The sequence below is a fragment of the Notolabrus celidotus genome, chromosome 13 (assembly GCF_009762535.1).
Source record: "Notolabrus celidotus isolate fNotCel1 chromosome 13, fNotCel1.pri, whole genome shotgun sequence".
Classification (NCBI taxonomy): domain Eukaryota; kingdom Metazoa; phylum Chordata; class Actinopteri; order Labriformes; family Labridae; genus Notolabrus; species Notolabrus celidotus.
In genome coordinates, this window is record NC_048284.1 from 3,844,042 (window position 1) to 3,865,821 (window position 21,780).

The following is a 21,780-nucleotide window of genomic DNA, read 5'->3' on the forward strand; positions in this document are numbered from 1 at the left end:
ATGATACTATACAATGCTAATCGATACAGTGTGATACTATTTGATATAAAACGGTACGATATGATTCGACACAATACTATACTATACCATACAATACTATACGATACAATAATATACGATATGATACTATACTATAGGATATGATACTATACGATATGATACGATACTATACTATACGATATGATACCATACGAACCTATACTGTACTATAGGATATGATACTATACGATATAATACGATACGATGTGATACGATGTGATACTATACTGTACGATACGATACTATAAGATATGATATTATACGATACAATACGTTACGATACGATAGGATACGATATAATACAATACAATACTATACGATATGATACCATACGATATTATACTATACGATACGATATTATACTTTAAGTTATGTTACGATACGATAGGATACGATATGATACATTACGATACTATACGATACAATACGATACTATATGATACGATATTATACGATACGATACTATTGGTTATGATACGATCGATACTATACGATACGATATTATACGATACGATACTATTGGTTATGATACGATCGATACTATACGATATGATGCTATACGATTTGATGCTATACGATACTATACGATACTATACGATATGATACTTTACGATACTATACGATACTATACGATACGATACTATACGATTTGATACTTTACGATACTATACGATACTTTACGATACTATACGATACAATACTATACGATACGATAATATACGATTTGATACTTTACGATACTATACGATACTATACGATACTATACGATACTATACGATACGATAATATACGATATGATAATATACGATATGATACTTTACGATACTATACGATACTTTGTGATACTATACGATACGATACTATACGATATGATACTATACAATTTGATACTTTACGATACTATATGATACGATACTATACGATTTGATATTTTACGATACGATACTATACGATATGATACTTTACGATACTATACGATACTATACGATACGATACTATACGATTTGATACTTTACGATACTATACGATACTTTACGATACTATACGATACAATACTATACGATACGATAATATACGATATGATAATATACGATATGATACTTTACGATACTATACGATACTTTGTGATACTATACGATATGATACTATACAATTTGATACTTTACGATACTATATGATACGATACTATACGATTTGATATTTTACGATACGATACTATACGATATGATACTGTACGATACTATACAATACAATACGATACTATACCATTTGATACTTGACGATACTATACGATACTATACGATACAATACAATACGCAGAGGTGGGTAGTAACGAGTTACATTTACTCCGTTACATGTACTTGAGTAGTTTTTTCAAAAAATTGTACTTCTGAGAGTATTTGTTTTGCAGAGTACTTTTTACTCCTACTCAAGTACATTTGTGTTAAAAAATATGTACTTTTACTTCGTTACATTGGGCTGTCCAGTCGCTACTTTTACCGTTCCTTTTTTTCTTCATTTTATATTGTTTTATACTCAGCCGATCTCTCACGCGGCTCCTTCTGATCCAGAGCTATAAATAGCCTCAACACTGAATGAACAGAGAAGTAGCTCCGCCCCCGCCTCCACCTACGGCTGGGGAGAGAGGCTGCGTTATACCTGCGTCCCCTTTGGAGGAACATGTTTACCCTGTACCCAACATCCGGACTCTCTCATAACTTCTAAATGACGAGGAGAAACATTACGCGCTGCTTACTCTGTCTATACGGTGGAAATCTTGAGCTTATAGAACAATTACATTTTAAAAAGCATGTCATGGTGAGTAATCAGTGAGGTAAGCTTAGGATCATACTGGTTAATATTAAATCTTAAAAACATGTTATAGTTAGTTAGTAGTTAGGTAAGCTAAGGATCATACTGGTTAATATTAAATCTTAAAAACATGCCATGGTGAGTTATCAGTTAGGTAAGCTAAGGATCATACTGGTTAATATTAAATCTTAAAAAACATGTCATAGTGAGTTATCAGTTAGGTAAGCTAAGGATCATACTAGTTAATATTAAATCTTAAAAAACATGTTATAGTGAGTTATCAGTTAGGTAAGCTAAGGATCATACTGGTTAACATTAAATCTTAAAAGCATGTTAGAAATGTTGGAAAGTAATCTAAAGTAACTTATAAGAGCAGTAAGGTAGCATGCTAATAAAACAGTCACCTCAGAGAGGTTCTTCAGGACTGAGTTCATGGCCTTTTTAAACACTTCCAAGTTGTTTTAGTATTTTCAAGTTATTTTTTTAAGTAAGATGTACTGAAAATAAGTTAAAGGTTAAAAAAGAAAGTTTGGAAGGCATAGATATATTTTTTATTGTAATGTTGGAGTATTAATGTTGTGGAGTTCTGATGACATCTCAGACACAGTTTGAAGTTTCAGCTTGTTTTAAAAAATGAAAGCGGGTACATTAGTTTGTGCACATTGCAGCTTCTCTTTCTTTAATGTTTGAAAGTAAACCATGCCTAACAGCATTCATTTTGGCATTTTCCTATTTATGTCACTTTATTAAAGGCAGTGTGCGCTTCACATTATTATTAGCATTTCCAATACAGTACAATTTTATATATGATACTACTCACAAGTTACTCACTACTTGAGTAGTTTTTTTTTTAGGTACTTATTTACTCTTACTCAAGTACTTATTTCTATGAGTACTCTTACTTCTACTTGAGTAACATCATTAGAAAGTAACAGTACTTTTACTTGAGTACTGTTTCGGTATACTCTACCCACCTCTGACAATACGATATGATTCATTACGATATGATACTATACGATACAATACTATTGGTTGTGATATGATACAATGTGATACGATACAATACTATTTGATATGATACGATATAGTTTGACACCTTACGTAATCTTCCATACGATACTATTCAATATGATAGGATACAATACGATTCAATAAGGTAATATTCAATACAATACAATATGATACGGTTTAGTAAAATTCTCTTTGATATGGTACTTATTGATACAATAAAATATGATTAGATACAATTCTATTCGATTTGATAAAATACGATATGTTGCTATGCGATATGATACAATATAGTTTGATACGTTAGGATACGATACTATTTGATACGATTCAATACTATGAAAAGTATCTATACAATACTATTTGATACATTTTGATACGATAGACGTGATGCAATACTATTCACTACAATACAATACTATCCGATAGGATATGGTACTATTCCGTATAATGCGATACTATTTGATACAATACGATACAATATATAATGTCCACCATTCTTCCTCTTGATTCAAACTACCCTAGACAGGAAACATTGAAGCGAGCGATTTTGATGATATTTACATCAGCTGTTAACTTTCACTCTCTTCACACCATTTCTAAAAAGTTCCTGCTGTCTCTGCTTTGAACTGTTTCACTTCAAAGCTTAAAACAAGAGGTCATTACTGTGAAGCAGCCAAAGGAAACACTATTCATTTGTCATCTGTGTTAGTGTTCACTGAAGTTATGAATGGTGCATTTACAAAAAGCAGCAGCCATCCCCGGCAGTTTCCCGACAGAGGAGCAGTTGTAATGTTTCAGGAGGTAATGGAGACGGAACGAGCAGCCACGCTGAAGCTTGAGGCAACGACCGTCTTTACTTTACTGTGTCCCGCTGCTTTGTGGAGAGCTACCTGCACCCTGCACAGTATGAAATGACAAAGTAGCTGCTCTCTGAGGATCTATAGTTGGAAAACCCAGCTGCTGTATCCTGCTGGGTGTCACTGAACTACCAGGACTTACATTTTATGTGCTATTAATGTCATATACACAGATGCTGGCATTACAATAAGCTGTCTAACTTTGTGCCAGTAGATCTGAGGGCCTGACTCACGGAAGGATTGTGTGGCTTTGGGGCTTGAAGATGTCTCATTCAAAAAGCACATGCAAATGGTTAAATGCACCACAAAATGCACTACGGAGTAAGCCATTATGCCTTCATTTGGGTGCAAAGTTGCCCCTTTTCCTTGCAAATGAACCTCCTGCAGAATACTGTATGTATGATACACAAACACAGGCACTTATACAACCACATAAAGTTAGAGGAAAAGTTTTGCTGTGTTTACAAGTGATGTCACGCTCAAATTTTCCTGTAGGCATGACAAGACTTCCCCTCTGAATGACCTAAAAGTAATATATCTGCACATAAAGTCTGTTAAAATTACTTTGACGTCACTGTTATTATTAGAATCAGGGGTTAAATCAGTCTGGGGCTGTCTGTGACTCTTGCAGGACAGGGATGTATCTGTATGAGCTGCTCTTGCTAGCTCTCAGTGTAGTATGGGAGGTAGAACCTTCAGTTATCAGGCCCCTCTCCTTTGGAATCATCTACCAGTCAGGGTCCGGGAGGCAGACACCCTCTCTACTTTTAAGAGTAGGCTTAAAACTTTCCTTTTTGATAAAGCTTATAGTTAGAGCTGGCTCAGGCTTGGACCAGCTTTTGTCATGCTGCTATAGGCCTAGACTGCCGGGGGACTGGCGCACTGACACACTGGGATCCTAGCTCACCCCCTTCCCCCCAACCCCCTCATCACTTACTTTAACTCTTCCTGTCCCATTAAAGTTACTAACCATAGACCTTTCTGGAGTCCCTGAGCTTCATTGTCTCATAGGTTCCCCTGAGCTGCCGTAGACGTCCTCCTGCAGCGGACGTTCTGGACTCCAGCTGATACGGACGTGCTGGACTCCAGCGGCAACAGCTTCTACTACTCGTCTCATCACTATCACCTCTCTCTCTTACTCCCCTCTATCTGTCTTTTAAGACCCAACTTGGTCTTAGCATGATGGCTGTCTAACATGAGTCTGGTTCTGCCTGAGGTTTCTGCCTGTTAAAAAGGAAGTTTTTCCTCACCACTGTAACTAGCTAAATACTGCAATGTGCAATGCTCATGATGGATTAAGGTAAGGGCCAGACTGAGTCTTATCCTGTCTTGGTGTTTGGTCTCTGTTCATGATTTGACATAGAGTGGTCTAGACCTCCTATGTTTGTAAAAGCGTCTTGTGATAACGTTTGTTGTGATTTGGCGCTATACAAATAAAGATTGATTGATTGATTGAGTGTCACATCCGTCATGAATCAACTTCATAATGCATTGATTAAAAGTGCACCCTTCCAATTCTGCTCATCATCTGTGGATAGAAAGAATATAGCTCAGGATTAGAGTGCACAGTGCAGCTTTGTTCACCAGAGAGTGGAGATGCTGACAGCTCCCCTCCACAATCAGATGCAAAACAAGAGCACAAACCTGCAAACTTTACAAGTGTGTTCACTCTTGATTATCATTAGCGTGATACTCTTTGTGAATTAGACCTTGAGACGGAGCGGATAGCGAGGGCGAGTGATGCACAAATCTTGGTACTATCAGCAGACACAATCCATTCTCAGTGGATTTGCCTCTGAGTGTCTTTTGGGCTCACGCTGTGTTTCTCACTCGAACAGCTTCCTCGGGGAGACTGTGAATGAATGTGTTTAATAGTGTGAGGGAGAAGCAGATTTAGAGGTGTTTACACACTCTGGACTCTATCTGTTTAGCCAGAAAATCTTCACTCTACTAGTGGAAGAAGAAATAGAACACGCCGGAGTTTATCCGAGGATTCATCACAGAAGCTTTGTTTCAGATACACGAGGATGAAGATCATTTCAGTATTATAATTAACTGTCAAGACATCAATCAATCAATCAATCAATCAATCAATCAATCAATCAATCAATCAATCAATCAATCAATCAATCAGTCAGTCAATCAATCAATCAATCAATCAATCAATCAATCAATCAATCTTTATTTGCATAGTGCCAAATCACAACAAACGTTATCTCAAGACCCTTTACAAACATAGGAGGTCTAGACCACTCTATGTCAAATCATGAACAGAGACCCAACTTCAAGACAGAGTAAGACTCAGTCTGACCCCACCTTAATCCATCATGAGCGTTGCACCTTGCAGTATTTAGCTAGTTACAGTGGCAAGGAAAAACTTCCTTTAACAGGCAGAAACCTCCAGCAGGACCAGACTCATGTTAGACAGCCATCATGCCTCGACCGAGTTGGGTCTGGAAAGACGGATAGAGGGGAGTAAGAGAGAGAGAGGTGATAGTGATGAGACGAGTCGTAGAAGCTGTTGCCGCTGGAGTCCAGCACGTCCGTATCAGCTGGAGTCCAGATCATCCACAGCAGGAGGACGTCTACAGCAGCTCACACACTAGACATCAAGACATTAGGGTTTGTCTTTAATCAAGAGGACTTCACACAATAAGTCCTACCTGTATCCGGTTCTTCTCCAGGGTCTTCTCCAGCTCGAGTTTGGCAGCGGCTGACTCCTGTTGGTGGGTTTGTCTCAGGTGTTCTATGGCTGACGCGTGGATGTGGTTCAGTTCTGAGCGCAGAGAGGCTGATGGGAGAATGTCATGGAAAAAAAAACATTGTGTGTCAATTATGCAGAATATAGAAACATACACTATCAGTCAAAAGTGTGGACACACCTTCTCATTCAATGTTTTATTTATTCTAATTATTTCCAACATTGTAGATTAATACTGAAGACATCAGAACTATGAAATAATTTTGTCATAAACTGGGTTACAACAGTGGTCAAATAGGACTATCCATTGTGTACTAACCCTACCTCTGAACAACACAACTGATGGTCTCAAACACATTAAGAAGGCAAGTCATTCTACAAATGAACTCTTGACAAGGCTCATGTTCATTAGAAACCATTCCAGGAGACCACTTCATGAAGCAGACTGAGAGAATACCAAGAGTGTGCAAAGCTGTCATGAAGGAAAAAGGGGGCTACTTTACAGAATGTAAAATATAAAACATATTCTGCTTTGTTTAACACTTTTTTGTGAGTTAAATAATTCCATATATGTTCTTTCATAGTTTTGATGTCTTCTGTATTAATCTACAGTGTTTACAATAATTAAAATAAATACAAACCCTTGAATGAGAAGGTGTTTCCAAACTTTTGACTGGTAGGTGTTTAGGACAGGACTGATGCTAAACAAACTCTTGCAGTGTGTGTAACTTTGCAACGTGTTGGTTCTGCAGAACATATTTCACTTGCAGTACAATGCTTGGCTGCACACTTTGGATTTGGATTTGTGATAAAATGTTACCCGACCTTTAGCCTAGCTGCAAAAAAAGTGCTCATTAGGTGCAATGGCATTTTTATTACAAAACAAATAGTCCTTTTATTCTGCACATAAAGCAGAGTGCTGCAGCTACCTTTACCCAAGTGGCCTTTAATCCTCACTCCAATGAACACCTCCAGTGCAAACAGCCTCATGGTTTAGAGAAGCAGAGGTGGGACTCTTAGATTTACGCTTCAATGTAGAACTAATGCATACGTCAAAAATAAGGCTGTGGAAACATCACAGAAACATGTAATATTCACTTACGCTCACACCTGAGCACACACATGTTCTGACACATTCACTCACAGGCAGCAGAGAGAGAAAGGTAAGAGAGATGAAGAGGAAGAGGTAATAAAAGGATGTCAGGATGTGGGGAAGTGAGAGATAGATGGAAGCAGCACTTCTGTGTCAGGACCATGACACCAAGGTTAATGGAAGACCATTTTTCACAGCCGTACGAGTGTGTTAGCACTAAAAACCGGCTAAGATTTTATTGCACTTTCCAGCTCTGTTGGTCCATTTGAGTCCTTAGGTTTGTGGTAATGTTCTCTCTGTACTTCGCAAACAGACCATTACTTATTTTTAAAGCTGGTTTCAGACTTCATTATACTGTAAATAAAAACACAGACTGCATCTCAGCGTTTTCTCTAAATTCTGCGTTGACTGGAGACAGATAGCTGTGACGGTGCAATCAGTGCTGCAGGGGGTTTGGTGTTTTTCTCTATAAAAGATGAAGATAAAAAATGCAGGCAGTGAAAAATAAAGCTTTTAATCTGCCTCTCCTTTCCGTCCATATAGCCTAATGTATTCATAGTTACATCAGTATTAACTTCAAATTTCAATACAGAGGAGTGAAAGTGGAAACATCACTCAGACTTCAGTGAACTCCCCTGGAGACCTGATGACTCAGTAAGTCTTTTAGTAGTTTTTCTCCCCAAAGTTTTAAATTAATGAGAAAAAGAACAAATATGAAAGCATGATTTCTCATCAGGAGCCTTTGTAAACAGGAAAAACATGATTTAGCACTACACTGAATGGCTTTCAATTGATTCTAGTTGAAGCTAGTTGTTACGAGTAATTTGAAAGTTTATATTTGAGGCCATGACGTGTTGTGAAAAGACAATATGTTAAGTGGCATTATGAAAACTATTTACTAATACTAATGTGGAAGATACGTTTATTTTATTGTATTGAATTGTATCATATTCTATCGTATAGTGGCGTATGGTATTGTGTCATGTCGTGTCGTATGGTATGGTGTCGTGTTGTGTGGTGTCTTGTGTGGTGTCGTACGGTATGGTATGGTGTCACGTTGGAGGGTATGATATGATATGGTATGGTATGGTATGCTACTGTGTCATGTTGTGTCATGCTGTGTCATGTTATGTCATATGGCATGGTATGGTATGGTATGGCGCTGTGTCATGTTGTCCTATGGTATGGTATGGTATGGCGTCGTATGGTATGGCACTGTGTCATGTTGTGTCATGTTGTGTCATGTTGTGTCATGTTATGTCATATGTTATGGTATGGTATGGCGCTGTGTCATGTTATGTCATATGGTATGGTATGGTATGGCGCTGTGTCATGTTATGTCCTATGGTATGGTATGGTATGGCGTCGTATGGTATGGCACTGTTTCATGTTGTGTCATGTTGTGTCATGTTGTGGCGTGTTGCATGGTATGTTATGGTATGGTGTCATAGGGTATGGTGGCGTGTTGCATGGTATGTTATGGTACGGTGCCGTGTCATAGGGTATGGTAGGGTATGGTGGCGTGTCATAGGGTATGGTAGGGTATGGTGGCGTGTCATAGGGTATGGTAGGGTATGGTGGCGTGTCGTAGGGTATGGTAGGGTATGATGGCGTGTCGTAGGGTATGTTATGGTATGGTGTCATAGGGTATGATGGCTTGTAGTAGGGTATGGTAGGGTATGATGGCATGTTGTATGGTATGTTGTGGTATGATGGTGTGTTGTATGGTATGTTATGGTATGGTGTCATGGGGTATGATGGCGTGTCGTAGGGTATGGTAGGGTATGATGGCGTGTTGTATGGTATGTTGTGGTATGGTGCTGTGTCATAGGGTATGGTAGGGTATGGTGGCGTGTCGTAGGGTATGGTAGGGTATGATGGCGTGTTGTATGGTATGTTGTGGTATGGTGTCATAGGGTATGATGGCGTGTCCGAGGGCATGCTAGGGTATGATGGCGTGTTGTATGGTATGTTGTGGTATGGTGCTGTGTCATAGGGTATGGTAGGGTATGGTGGCGTGTCGTAGGGTATGGTAGGGTATGATGGCGTGTTGTATGGTATGTTGTGGTATGGTGCTGTGTCATAGGGTATGGTAGGGTATGGTGGCGTGTCATAGGGTATGGTAGAGTATGGTGCTGTGTCATAGGGTATGGTAGGGTATGGTGGCGTGTCATAGGGTATGGTAGGGTATGGTGGCGTGTCGTAGGGTATGGTAGGGTATGATGGCATGTTGTATGGTATGTTGTGGTATGATGGCGTGTTGTATAGTATGTTATGGTATGGTGTCATAGGGTATGATGGTGTGTCGTAGGGTATAGTAGGGTATGATGGCGTGTTGTATGGTATGTTGTATGGTATGTTGTGGTACGGTGCCGTGTCATAGGGTATGGTAGGGTATGGTGGCGTGTCATGCCATGTTTTGTGGTATTATATGGTATGGAATGGTATCATATTGTGTCATGTAAAGTTGTGTTGTATGGTATGGTATGGTTTTCTGTTGTGTTGTGTTGTGTTGAATGGCTTTGTGTCATGTCGTATTGTATGATATGGTATAGTATTGTGTGGTTTTCATGTCTTATCGTGTGAAGTTTTGTCGTATGGTTTAAGTGTATATGGTTAGGACTTTTTCATCTACAGAGCAAAGTTTTATATCTTACACATGAAAGGAAAGGGGTGTTGCCTTTTTGCTGCTATTTTCTCAGTTAGATGAGCTCACACTGTGAACCTGTGGCTTCATGAGTAACAGAAAATCTGCTGAAGATTCATAGCAGGATGAATGCTTTGAACGTCCCCCACCCCATCCCAACACACACACACACACACACACACACACACACACACAGGACCTCACCCAGCATGGCTTTGCCCTCGTCCTCCAGCTCAAAGCGGAGTGTTTGCAGCTCTTGTTCCGACTGCTGTTTGAGCGTCTCGATGCTCTGGCGGTGAGCCTCTCTGAGAGACTGCAGCTCTGCATGGTGGTGATGGCGGAGACGCTCCTCCAGGTCCTGAACGAGAGATGTGGGAAGGAGGGAGGTGAGGGAAAAACAGGGGGAAGAGGATAAGAGAAAGGAACAACGGTTAGGCAGGAAAATAGGCGGAAAGTGGAGAACAGAGAGTGGGAGGGCCGGGGGGAGAGAAGTGTGAGGGAATCGAGGAAAGTAGGGTAGAGGAAAAGAGGGAGGGAAAGAGGAACATTTGTTATTTAAAAGTTGAACATGTAGAAGGAGGATGATGGAGCGGGAGAGGAATGTAAGCGGAAGGAGAGATATGAGATGAAAATGGAAAAAGGAAGCACGGAGAGATACGGAAGCTTTTTAGCAACATTTGAAATCCTCTGAGTGCCGAAGGAGACACTCCAAATCATCCTACACTAACTTTAACGGCAATGAAACATCAGTCAGGAAGAAGAACTGAACTGTTTCTACAGCACACTTTTTCATCAACACAGAGAGAGGAGATCACTCCTGAACGACAGACTCCTCTCCTTTATATCTGAAGTCTCTTTAAAAGGTTTGCAGACTCTTTCTACAGACTCCTGAGCAGAACGGCCTTGACTGAAACTCAATTCAATCCCAAGTTTCTCTTCTGCAGAGTTTTTAAGAGTTTGAAATGAAGTGAATTCTCCTTTGATGGTAAAAAGCATTAGAAAATCAAGAATTTGCTCCATTAGCAGAGGATCAAAATTTACCTTTTGAGTCAAAATGTATTAAATAGGATAATACTTTATTAAAAAATTTATAAAACTCGATCTCAAGGGGTCTGCTGACATTTCCTTCTCAGAATGGCATCATCTAAAAACACGCTCTTTAAACCGACCTTGTTTTGTAAAGTACGACAGCAGGACATATTATAAAAAGGTATTCAACTTGAAATTAAAAACTCTTTGGGTACAGAACTATCCTTTGAACCCTCCTACTTCTTATTGCCAGGGGATGAGGAGTGCAGTGTCTATGCAGCGCTGCTCAGGGTCCTGGTTTTGGTTGCAAAAAAGATCATCACAGTTTCCTGGTTAAAGCCACAGCTCTCCACAGTCACTCAGTGGAGGAATACAATTAAGGACATGTTTTATATGGAGAGTATCACAGCAAGATTACAATGAATAAATTATATTTTCGTTTAGTTGACTTTCTGATGAACTGATTGGTGAAATACATTACATTATTATTTCATTTATTTAAGTGTATTGTATGCATTTCTATTATTTTATTTCTATTATATTATATTCTAATTATTATTATTCTTTTTTTTTATTACACAAAATTATAATACAGCAACACAACTCTGACTAATTATTATTTATGAAATTATTTGGATTTTTAAAGCTGGGGTTGGTAATCAGATTTAGATACACTTTTTGTTATACTGGTTAAAATGATCTTTATGTCCTGATGGCAATCAATACATAATGTGTTCCTAAAAAAGAGTGAAAAAAAGCTGCTCTCTACAGCCGGAGTAAACCTGGGAAAACACCAACCAATCACCGTTTTTTGGCTCCCCAAATTTTAAACCAATCAAATCCCGTCCTGCCGTTCTGCCCTCCTCCTGCGCGTACATTTCCCCGGCGTGCACTCCTCCGAGTCCCCGTCTCCTGCCTCTACTTCCCCTGACTCTATTTACTGCCCCTCTCGCTCGTCCTCGGGCCTGTCCCCTCGAACCTGATGAGGTGCTTTGCTCAGGACTGTAGTCCGGATCAGAGTCTAAAAAGCTCTCACCAACAAGCAGAATAATTAATGACGTTCAGTAAGTCCTACAGAAAATATATATTTATTGTAGCGTCCGTCCGGACGCTGTAGGGATGACGAGCCGATTCGTGAACACGTGGAGGAGCTCTGAGGGAGGAGGGGAGGGGTTAGACGGAGTCATGAGGAAAAGCTACATTCAAAAAGTAGGTAAATCATGGATCAGGTAATCAGGTTCCTGTGGTTTCCTTAAAGGTGACATATCACGCTTTTTTCATCAATATATATTGGTCTAAGAGGTCCCCAAAACATGTCTTTAAAGTTTATGCTCAAAAAAACACTTTGAAATCAGATTTTGGTCTGCCTGAAAAGTCCTTTTCTTCAGTCCTCCTCAGAACACTCTGTTTTCTCTCTGACCACGCCCCCTCAGGAAGTGGGTGTGCCTCGGCTCTCCAGCACGTTGATCTAATGTTAACATGTTGGCTGAATATACACGGCTGCTCACAGACCTGCGTTACTTCAACCCTCTGAATCTGATCCTGACGGAGAGGCGCCTGTAGCAGGACCTTTCTGAAGGATTGGTCATAGATTTAGTGTTTCTTGCTGTTTTATTTATCAGTATGTCCACGTGTGTCTTGGTACAACGAACCATGTAGCTATGTGGCTATGCTAACTAGCGCTAGCACTTATCCATGATAAATAAAAATCAACCACTAGATCTTCAAATCTGCAGACGTGGGGAGTAAAACCGACCTCTGCCAGAAAGGCAGCGGGACCTTTCTGAAGGATTGGTCACAGATTTAGTGTTTCTTGTTGTTTTATTTGTCAGTATGTCGACGTGTGTCTTGGTACACAGCTGCAGCTACAGCTATGAACATATAGCTATGTGGCTATGCTAATTAGCGCTAGCACTTATCCATGACAAATAAAAATCATCCACTAGATCTTCAAATCTGCAGACGTGGGGAGTAAAACCGACCTTTGTGTTTATTAAGACAGCCTACAACTAGCATGCCTCCCTCCTAAGCTCCTTGTTAGCACACATGTGTGCAGGGAATGAAAAACGGAGGAGGGGATTCAGTATTATTTTATACAGTCTATGGGCTGAACAAGCTCCGAGCTCTGACTCCGTGACAGACCGGATATTGTTGTTACGTAACAAAAACACGGAAGTCTGAAACGGCTCGTTTCACACACATTTACAGAAAGGTGGAGAAATCAGAACAGGGGCAGAATGGATTTTTTTCATTCTCGGGGGGTTTGTAGACAGGGACACATATTTCAGGTAGAGAACCATTAAAAAGTCCATTTTGCATGATATGTCACCTTTAATTAAAGGCACGAGTCCACACAACTCGAGGAGCAAGACTGTGAGCTCTGTTTTTACAAAAATAATAATCTATCATTTTCTCATGCAGAGGTGATTAATTAAGCTGTGTAGCTGTTAGTGCTGTTGTTGTTGTTTACATGGTTGGCTTCATTAAAGGTATTTAACAAACAACTTAACTGGAACAACATATTAGAACAAAGAGAACTGACAAGCACTTAAACACACAGCATTAAACGTCAGGTATTAGCACTGCTGGCTGGAACTGTGCCACAACAAACACAACAACACACACACACACACACACATATACACAGTCAGTTTTTGCCTCCATCTCTCTGACAGTCACCATGTTCTTGTTTCTTTTATTAATCACTAACTTGAGAGCAGTTTTCCTCCGTGTGTACAGTTTTCACCGTCTGGTTTTTCAGTCTAACTTTTATTAGCAGAGTCATTTCCAGTTTAACCTCCAATTAAAGTCGCATTACCAGTTTCGGCTTCCATTTACAGTCAGATTTTCTGCCTCCGACTTTCACTCCCAGGATTATTCCTCGCCTGATCTCCAATTAGAATCTAATTTCCAGTTTAGACTTCCGCCCACAGACTTATTTCACATTTCTAACTCTCATTAAGAGTTTTGATTCACTTTTTAACTTTCACTTCAAGACTTTTTTTTTGTCTGGTTTCAACTTCTGTTTACAGACATTTTCCACAATCACCTCGAGTTATCATCTCATTTTTCAGTTTAAACTGACATTTAGTATTTCTGGGAGTTCTGGTTTGAGTCTTTTCTCCAGTGTTTCAAATCAGCCTGTTTCCAGCTTCAGCTTCAGTTCACAGAGTTATTACTGGTTTCAACCATAGACTGCATAATAAATGGACGTAGTATCCGTGACGTCACCCATCTGTTCCTGAAGCCCTGTTTTGAAGCCGATCGGCGGCGGCAGCCATATTGGAAATGCTGAACTCAACCTAACATCGTCCAAGCTAGTGTGAGGTAAAGAGGCGGGCTATGAGCCTCCTCGCTAACAGCTACAGTGTTCCCGCCAAGCGTGCCGGATACGGCCCTGGTGGTGAGGCTTTCAGCAGTGTGACTGCCCCCTGGTGGCTGGCTGCAGTATAGGTCAAAAAATCTGTCTCCCCCATTCATTTGAATGGGGGAGCAGTCAAACTTTAAAAAATAAATACACGTGGTACGAATGTTTCTCACATCCGTATGCTGTGGTGATATGTAGTTAGTATTTGAGTGTTTTATGTCCAAGGTCTCTTTTTTCTGAAAAGTTTCTTTTTCGTTAGTTATTAGAGTTTAAAAAACGGGGTTCTACTTCCTGTTTCCTTTGATTCACAGCCGCCGTAGAACGAAACTTCAAAGGACACAGCGTCTTGTGACGTCACGCTGTAGGGTGGAGCTTATTACAAAGGCTTCACAGGCTCTGGCTGCACAATGGCGGCACCCAGGAGAGGGATTTTTTGGCTTCAGAACTGTACCACGGGAAGAGGCGGAGCAACGCTGTCCATTTTTATTTACAGTCTATGGTTCCCGCCTGTCAATCAAGTCAGTCATGTCTTTATTTGGGCAAAACTCTTAAACTTAATATCATCAAAAATAACAAGCTATAAAAAAATTAATTCACCCCCGTACAGTGTGTGCAGGCAGAGAAATGACAGACCAGAAGACAGATGGTTTCTGCATGGTTTTAACTCCAATGGCAGCCATATTGGTACTTTTAGTTGACCTATCAGGAGACATAAAATGGCATGGTCGCAGGGTTGAGGCCCATCTTTAGCCTCATGTCATTCTGTCACAGTCAAGTCAGCCACACCACTAAGTAAGTCCAATTATGCAAAACTTGTAGCCCTAATACCTTCAAAACAAAGTAGAGGAAAAACACACCCCATGTAAAGTTTAACAAATAAAGAAATGAGCTCTTCAGACCTGAACAGTTTTTTTGAACCAGGCTGTAAACATGTTTGTTTAATGCTGTAAAGATCACCTTCTTTGAATGGGTGTGTATGTGGTTTCCTGTGTTTCTGCAGCAAGCCTCAAGTGGACGCTCAATGAACTGCAGTTTTTAACACTTCCACATGGGCATCATATTTTAAGACCTGAGGTTGCCGCTTGGTTTTGACTTTGACTTTCAGTCTTCTTCCAACTTTAGCTTTAGTGTACAGTCTCTTTCCAAGTTTTAACTTCCATTTACACCAGGGATGTCAAACATGCGGCCCGTGGGCCAAAACCGGCCCACCAGAGGTTCCAATCCGGCCCGTGGAAAAAATTACAGAGAAGACATTAACTGCAATTTTTCAATAAAAGTAACTACTATTTCAAATTTGTCCTCTGGGGGTTGCATAAAATCATAGTGCTGACTGAGCACACCTTAAAGGCGTTTTTTTTCAGGGACTTTTTTTTAGAGCTCTAAAAAATGATCCACTAACTTCTAACACAACACTGTCCAGCAAGCAAACTGTTCATGCTGGAGCTGAGGGGTCCAAAATAATCAACTTTACCTTCTTAATTATTGTAATCTCTGTTCTTTTCCTGTAAACATTACACTCTGTGTGTCAGGTGAATGGGTAACCTGTGTGTTTGATGTGTTTGCAGCAGGTTTCAGGGCTTAAAGAGTCAAATATTTGGCCCACTATGAGACTCATCATGGTGAAAAATACGAGAACTCTTTTTGTAGATAGTTTATTAAATGTGATGATTTCAGAATGTACTTGCACTCTTTTGCACTAAAACAAAGGGAATCAGTTTGAGTTGTTGTTATTTATAGGTTATTATGTTATGATTTAACTCAGTGGTCCCCAAACTACGGCCCGCCTCCACATTTGGCCCGGCCCCCTGAACAATAGCCTACCAGAGACGGTTATTTGGTTATTATTTATTTCACAAATAGTGTTATTTATTTCCTGACTTTTTTCTGTGAAGATCCCGGAAAGGGTTATTAATATTTGGTTATGTGTGGCTTTCTGGAAAACAATAAATGTTTTACGTTTAGGCACCCCTGCGATCGTCACACTTTTTCTGTTACAAACTGACCCCGGCCCCCATCAGAGAAGGGAAAAGTCATGTGGCCCTCACAGGAAAAAGTTTGGGGACCCCTGATTTAACTGGTCCGGCCCACTTCAGATCAACTACGGCTGTATGTGGCCCCTGAACTGAAATGAGTTTGACGCCCCTGATTTAGAGCCAGGGTCATATACAGTCATATTACCATTTTCAGCTTCAACTTCAAGTCTCTGTACTGTCTCTTTAAAGCCTTTTTCTAGCTTCTCCATCAGCCATCAGTCTTAGTCCATTTTATAGCTCAAGTTTCAAGTTAAGGTCTTTTTTTGTCTATTTACGATCGTACTTTGAGTGTTTGTTTCTTTTTACAGTCTTCTTCTTTGTTGCAACTTCTGTCCACTGGAGGCTGGCTTTAAAAGCCAAGTAAATCTCAAGTAACACCATGTTAAAGTGTCTGAATAAACACATTTACAGCCTGATACAAAGACAGTTTTGGTCTGATGAGCTCATTTCTTTATTTGTTAAATTTTACAGGGGGTGTATTTTTCTTTACTTTGTTTTGAAGGTATTAGATCTACAAGTTTTGCATAAATGGACGTACTTAAAGCTGGGGTTGGTAATCAGATTTAGATACACTTTTTGTTATACTGGTTAAAATGATCTTTATGTCCTGATGGCAATCATTACATGATGTGTTCCTAAAAAAGAGTGAAGAAAAGCTGCTATCTACAGCCGGAGTAAACCTGGGAAAACACCAACCAATCACTGTTTTTTGGCTCCCCAAATTTTAAACCAATCAAATCCCGTCCAGCCGTTCTGCCCTCCTCCTGCGCGTACATTTCCCCGGTGTACACTCCTCCGAGTCTCCGTCTCCTGCCTCTGCTTCCCCTGACTCTATTTACTGCCCCTCTCGCTCGTCCTCGGGCCTGTCCCCTCTGACCCGATGAGGTGCTTTGCTCAGGACTGTAGTCCGGATCAGAGTCTAAAAAGCTCTCACCAACAAGCAGAATAATTAATGACGTTCAGTAAGTCCTACAGAAAATATATATGTACTGTAGCGTCCGTCCGGACGCTGTAGTGATGACGAGCCGATTCGTGAACACGTTGAGTTTTAATAACCGGTCACTGTCGGCCGTGATCACGCCAACCAACAAAACAACAATCAATGTTTGAATGAATGAAGAACTTCTCCTCTTGTCTCTCCTCTCTCCCACTCACACACTCTACACCTCTCCTGATGCCTTCACTGACTGTCAACACTGTAGGAATTAAAAACATCTACACTGAACACGTTTAACAAACAGTAGAGTTGTTACAGTATTATACATGTGTTATAACTTTTCTCCTGATATCGTGTCACCAGTACAACTGGATAATGCTAGCATGATAGTTGTGAGTACTAACAGCAGCCATGTTTGTTTGTGTTTTTAACTTTCACTATGAGAATGTTTTGGTGAGGACCGGTTTTGAATCAGTCACCATCATATGGTTGAGAATCAGCGGCGCTCGTGCATGTGAGCAGGGGGGTGTCGTTTTGGAGGAGCTCCGAGGGAGGAGAGGAGGGGTTAGACGGAGTCATGAGGAAAAGCTACATTCAAATTCATGCTGGTTTTCTGAGACTACCAACCCTATCTTTAAAGGTGTGGCAAAATGACAGGAGGCTAAAGATGGGCCTCAACCCTGCAACCATGCCATTCCATGCCTCCTGATAGGTCGACCAAAATTGCCAATATGGCTGCCATTGTTGGAGTTAAAAGTCTGCAGACGCAAAAGTGTGGCGTCTGTGACTACTTTAGTGTTTTATACAGTCTAAAGATAATTCCAGAGACTCTCATATAATCAGCATATTTCAGTCTTAGTGGACTGGTTATAGTGGGTTAGATATTCTGCATGGACTAGTTATTAGGGAACAGTATTTCATCACTCCTTCCTCCCCCGTTCATGCCTCTGCACCCTGATTTACATATACAGTAAAAGTTACTTATTCAAATGAGAGAGCGCAGCTGCTCCTTCCATCAGCAGTCTCAGAATTCTTGATGGAGTTGAAATCTCATTTTCATCATTACACAAAGCCCCTAAAACACATCACAGCAGACATGAAAATTGCCGCTCACGCCGAGTTCAACTCATTTTCTTTTTGTCAGTAAAATATTAAGATGCCATTCTGCAAATTATAACTAGAACCCATCAACAAGGAACATCTAAAATGATATTCATAGAGGTCTGACAGAAACATCTGTGGCATTTTAATTCACAAATATGTGACGCCTTTGGGAAGTGATTCATGGAACGCAGACAGAGCGCTGAGTATTGGAATGAACCTCAGTGTGACAGCAGTGTTTGGTTTGGACGTGTCTGACGGAGCAGCTCCACCTTTTCTTTATGGTTACTCGTCACTTTTTCTAAAGGCAGAACAAAAGGGTCACAGTCACAGCTCATTAATGACAGTCTCTCCTCTCTTACACGTCAAACAGCAGCTCTTCATCTGTTCACCGTGTTTCTATGATCAGCCTGTCACAGACTCTCTCTTATTGCTGCAGAGTCCCTCCATGTGTGTCCTGACCTCCACATCCACGAATAACTCATCTGTTGTTTTACATCGAATCATCTGTTGACTCGAGTCCATCCTTTGTGTTGAATCTCTCAAACCATCAAATCTTTTCCTTCCTTTCTTTTCTTTGCACTCCATCACACTGTGTGTATTTCATGCTGCATGTGTTCATAAAAACCTGATGACATTTTATCTGTTTGTCTGTAGCCTGTATTTTATTTTACCTTCACCTTTTTTATTATTTATTGTATTATTATTATTATTATTATTATTATTATTATTATTATTATTATTATTATTATTACTATTATAATTATAATTATTATTATTATTATTGTTATTGTTATTATAATAATAATAATACTAATAATAATAATATTTATTATTATTATTATTATTATTATTATTATCATTATTGTTATAATAATAATAATAATAATAATAATAATAATAGTAATTATTATTATTTTTTTTAATTTTTTTTAATTACTATCATTATCATTCTTCTTATTATTATTATTAATAATACTGTAATTATAGTTTCTATTATTGCTTATTACTTTTGCGATTATTATTGTTTTTATTTTTGTCATTTTTATTATTATGACTATTATTATATGATGAATACTTTTATTAGAGTTATTATTTTAATTGTTTTCAATATTCTTATTCTTATTCTTATCATCATTACTATTATTATTGTTGATATTACTATTATTGTAATTATTATTATTATTTCCATTGTTATTATTTTATCATTGTTATTATTTTATCATTGTTTTTCATTTTAGTATTGTTGTTCTTATTATTATTTTTTTTTTAGTAGTAGTATTATTTGAATTATTATTAGTATTATTAGAATTAATATTATTACTGTTATAATTTATTTATGTATTTATTATTTAAAAGGACCATGCATATTAATTAACATTTCTGTAAATATGCCAGAGTTAGCCAAAAGGCTAGTTTACATCCGTAGCCCCTTGCCAGATGTTAATAAGGCTCCCTAAAAAAAACAAGATTACACAAACATAAAATAGGTTAAAATAAGAAATTGTATTTTTAATTCTGTAAGTGTATTGTTGTATTCCCCTGTCCCGGGTTGTAAAATGCTGGAACAAAGGAATTCAATTGGGGATCAATAAAGTAAATGTCATCTAATCTAATGTAATCTAATCTGAAAGACGTCTCTTCAGGTGACTAGAGATGTCTGGTTCACAGATCAGTGAAGGCGTTCTGTATCAGAGTCCGTCTCTTCTGACTTCCTTAAAAATCCAAGGAGTCCCGGTAATCCAGAGGTTTTTAGAGGGTGAAAAGTTTCTTTATCAACTCGCTGACTCCACCCATCATAATGAATTTAAGCTCACTGTACAATGATTTGTTTTGGCGAGTGGAGCAGGGTCACGGTGTCAGGAGAAGGTTTGGAAACTGATCCACTCAGTTTCCATCTTCAGAGAATAAAGTGTCTCCCTCCTCCTCCTCACTCCTGATCAAACAGTGTAAGGAGGTGAGGAGTGGGTGAAGGTGAGCGGTCCTGTAAAGAAGCTCCACACGGCATCATGCTCACTTTCCGTTGAGTGGCTGTGACTCCTGAGTAGCTCCACTAATCTTAATGAGCGTGCAAGAAGAAGAAGAAGAAGAAGAAGAAGAAGAGTGTTGTGAGTCCGGAGGGAGGTTTTGTCACCGTATGAGGAAGTGAGTTTTAAGGTCCACTACTCTCCCTCGTTCAGCCGTATTGATCATTGGTCCATTTGTGCAATGGGTCAGTAAAAACCATAGCGTTTATTCCTTTAATTAAAGGTAGCACATTAATTAAGCCTAATCGCAGTGGATGCTATAATTACAAATTGACAGTAATGATGTTACCTCCTCCTCCTCCTCCTCCTCCTCCTCCTCCTCCTCCTCCTCCTCCTCTCTGTGCCGGTTGTGTGTCCTGGTCGTTCGATCTTCATTCCATTACTGAAGGGTCAATATTTGTTACCCTGCCGGTGCCTGAATCTATTTAGCTATACGTTAAAAGGAGTGATATCGATGAAGAGGAACGAGAGAGACGAGAGGATCAACACACAGAGACATGAGCAGAGACTGTGAGCCTCGGGTCCTCTGAAAGCCTGATCCAGCTGGTCTTAATCCCGACCCTGAGGACAACTTAAAGACTCCAGATGGAGAAACTGGGGCATCTGAAAGGGATGTGTTTTTTTTTTTAAAGCGTGCCTGATATGTATTCAGGTGCGAGGCTGCAGAGTGATTTAAAACGCAAGAGCAGAATCTTAATGCCTGAAGTAACCCGCAGCCTAACAACGCATCGACTTTGAATCAGGTGAAACGTTCTGTGGTGATCTTCAGGTTACTCAAAGCTTTCTCCAGCAGAGCGCTGGGCGAGCTTGTTAGAGATAAAAGCATGCGTAACCGAGAGATGTAAATGCACACTGGAAGGAGGCCAGGGGAGTTGGAGACTGTGGCTCTGCTAAAAGCTCATGCAGGTGTCATGTTCACTTATAATAAATGACCTCTGACCCTGACTTTCAGGTGGGTTGGCACTGTTAACAGCCAGACTATCAACCGGAGTAGTGAAAATGTGGAAAGGATTAAGAGATGACACCAAAAAATGTATCTGATCCGGAGGGCTCTGACCTGCCGGATCAGCGACAGAGCTGGAACGCAAGGGAGTGGATCCAGTGGAAGTTAACACATTGACTAGAA

General features: G+C 39.6%; 1 protein-coding gene across 2 annotated transcripts in view; it reads right to left on the minus strand.

The window, feature by feature from the left end:
* The window catches only part of fam184a (family with sequence similarity 184 member A), a 296,890-nt gene that overhangs the window by 56,466 nt on the left and 218,644 nt on the right, over positions 1-21,780 (minus strand). For both annotated transcript variants that reach the window (XM_034699996.1, XM_034699997.1), the window contains exons 15-16: positions 10,365-10,518; positions 6,383-6,510 (exon numbers count right to left, since the gene is read on the minus strand). In XM_034699996.1, the coding sequence (XP_034555887.1) occupies positions 6,383-6,510; positions 10,365-10,518 (282 nt within the window). The remainder of the gene's footprint in view (positions 1-6,382; positions 6,511-10,364; positions 10,519-21,780) is intronic.